The sequence below is a fragment of the Nicotiana sylvestris genome, chromosome 4, assembly GCF_000393655.2.
Source record: "Nicotiana sylvestris chromosome 4, ASM39365v2, whole genome shotgun sequence".
In the NCBI taxonomy this organism is placed as follows: domain Eukaryota; kingdom Viridiplantae; phylum Streptophyta; class Magnoliopsida; order Solanales; family Solanaceae; genus Nicotiana; species Nicotiana sylvestris.
This window is the reverse complement of record NC_091060.1, coordinates 6,690,215-6,691,521: the sequence shown is the minus strand read 5'-3', so window position 1 is coordinate 6,691,521 and position 1,307 is coordinate 6,690,215. Positions and strand designations below refer to the sequence as shown.

General features: G+C 46.0%; 1 protein-coding gene across 1 annotated transcript; it reads right to left on the bottom strand.

Annotated features, from left to right (window-relative positions):
• Positions 1–239: 239 nt before the first annotated feature.
• Positions 240–1,025, bottom strand: LOC138889213 (uncharacterized). The gene has a single exon (XM_070172484.1). It carries the CDS (start codon positions 1,023–1,025, stop codon positions 240–242), a length of 786 nt encoding a protein of 261 aa, XP_070028585.1.
• Positions 1,026–1,307: the final 282 nt, after the last annotated feature.

Genomic DNA, 1,307 nt, shown 5'->3' with positions numbered 1-1,307 from the left:
CACTTCTCTATGTCATGCCCTGGGACATCTGAGCAATACGCACACCTTTGAGAAAAATCAAACTTCTTTGGAAGAGGGTTTGGCATTTTTAACTGGATCGGCCTCAACATGTCCAATTTCCTTAGCCTCTGGAATAAACTGGTGTATGACTCTCCTAATGGAGTGAAGGTTTTCTTCTTCCGCAACCTCTCATTCTTAAATGCTTGATTGGGTCGAAAACCTGATCCAGGAGGGTTTTGCTAGGCTTGTGGGGGTGGATAGGCATTTTGTGGAGCTGGGTACTGGGAAAGTGATGTACGACTTTGGGAGTTATGTGGAGAGAAGTAGCATTGAGGAGGGACATTTGGTGCACAAGGATATCCATGGGGACGATGTCGAGGTTGGAAGTATTGAGCAGGAAGGCCCATCGGATCATCTTTTCTGTTTTTCTTTCTTCCACCCAAGCTTACTGGGATGTTCTGAATGTCTTTTGAACAACTCATGATTTTGCCTGACTTGATTCCCTCTTCTACTAGCTCCCCCATTTTTAACACATCATTGAAAGTCTTTCCCAAGGTCGTGATCAAATGACTGAAGTAGGTGGGCCCCTGGGCTTGTAGGAAAAGCTTAACCATTTCTTCTTCACCAATCGGGGTACTGACTCGAACAGCTTGCTCCCTCCATCTGAGCCCAAACTCCCTAAAACTTTCCTCCGGCTTCTTTTCCATTTTAGATAGGGAGGAGCAGTCTGGGGCAACACCTGATCTATATTGAAAGTATCGAACAAAATCTTGAGCCATGTCACCCAATGTAGGCCACTTAGCAGCATCTTGACGATTATGCCATTCCAAAGCTGCCCCAGTCAAGCTCTTACTGAAATAGGCCATCAACAAGTCATCTTTCTTTCCAACACCTCTCATTTCACTGCAATAATCTCTCAAATGGGCTACCGGATCTCCACACCCATCATACAAGTTAAATCTTGGCACTTTGAATCCCCCGGGCAGGCGAACGTCAGGGGGCACAAACAGTTCTTTGTAAGGCATGCTACCCTGGTCTCCCCTTCCTTGTTTGTTCTTTAAGGATTGTTCTATGCCTTTCAGCCTCCTGGGTATCCCATCTCGCCCTTTTCTTCCTGTGAACTCTTCATTTACAACATGAGGCCCATCCCTCGGATCCTGCTTGTATGAGTTGGAAACCTTGCGGGCAACCTCTGAGGGTTAATATTGGGCATCATTAGCTTTGAGTGGGTGTTCATTGTTGGGGATGGTGGATAAGATCGGAGGGCAATTTTTGGGAAAGGTAATTGGATTATGAGTGATGGAACT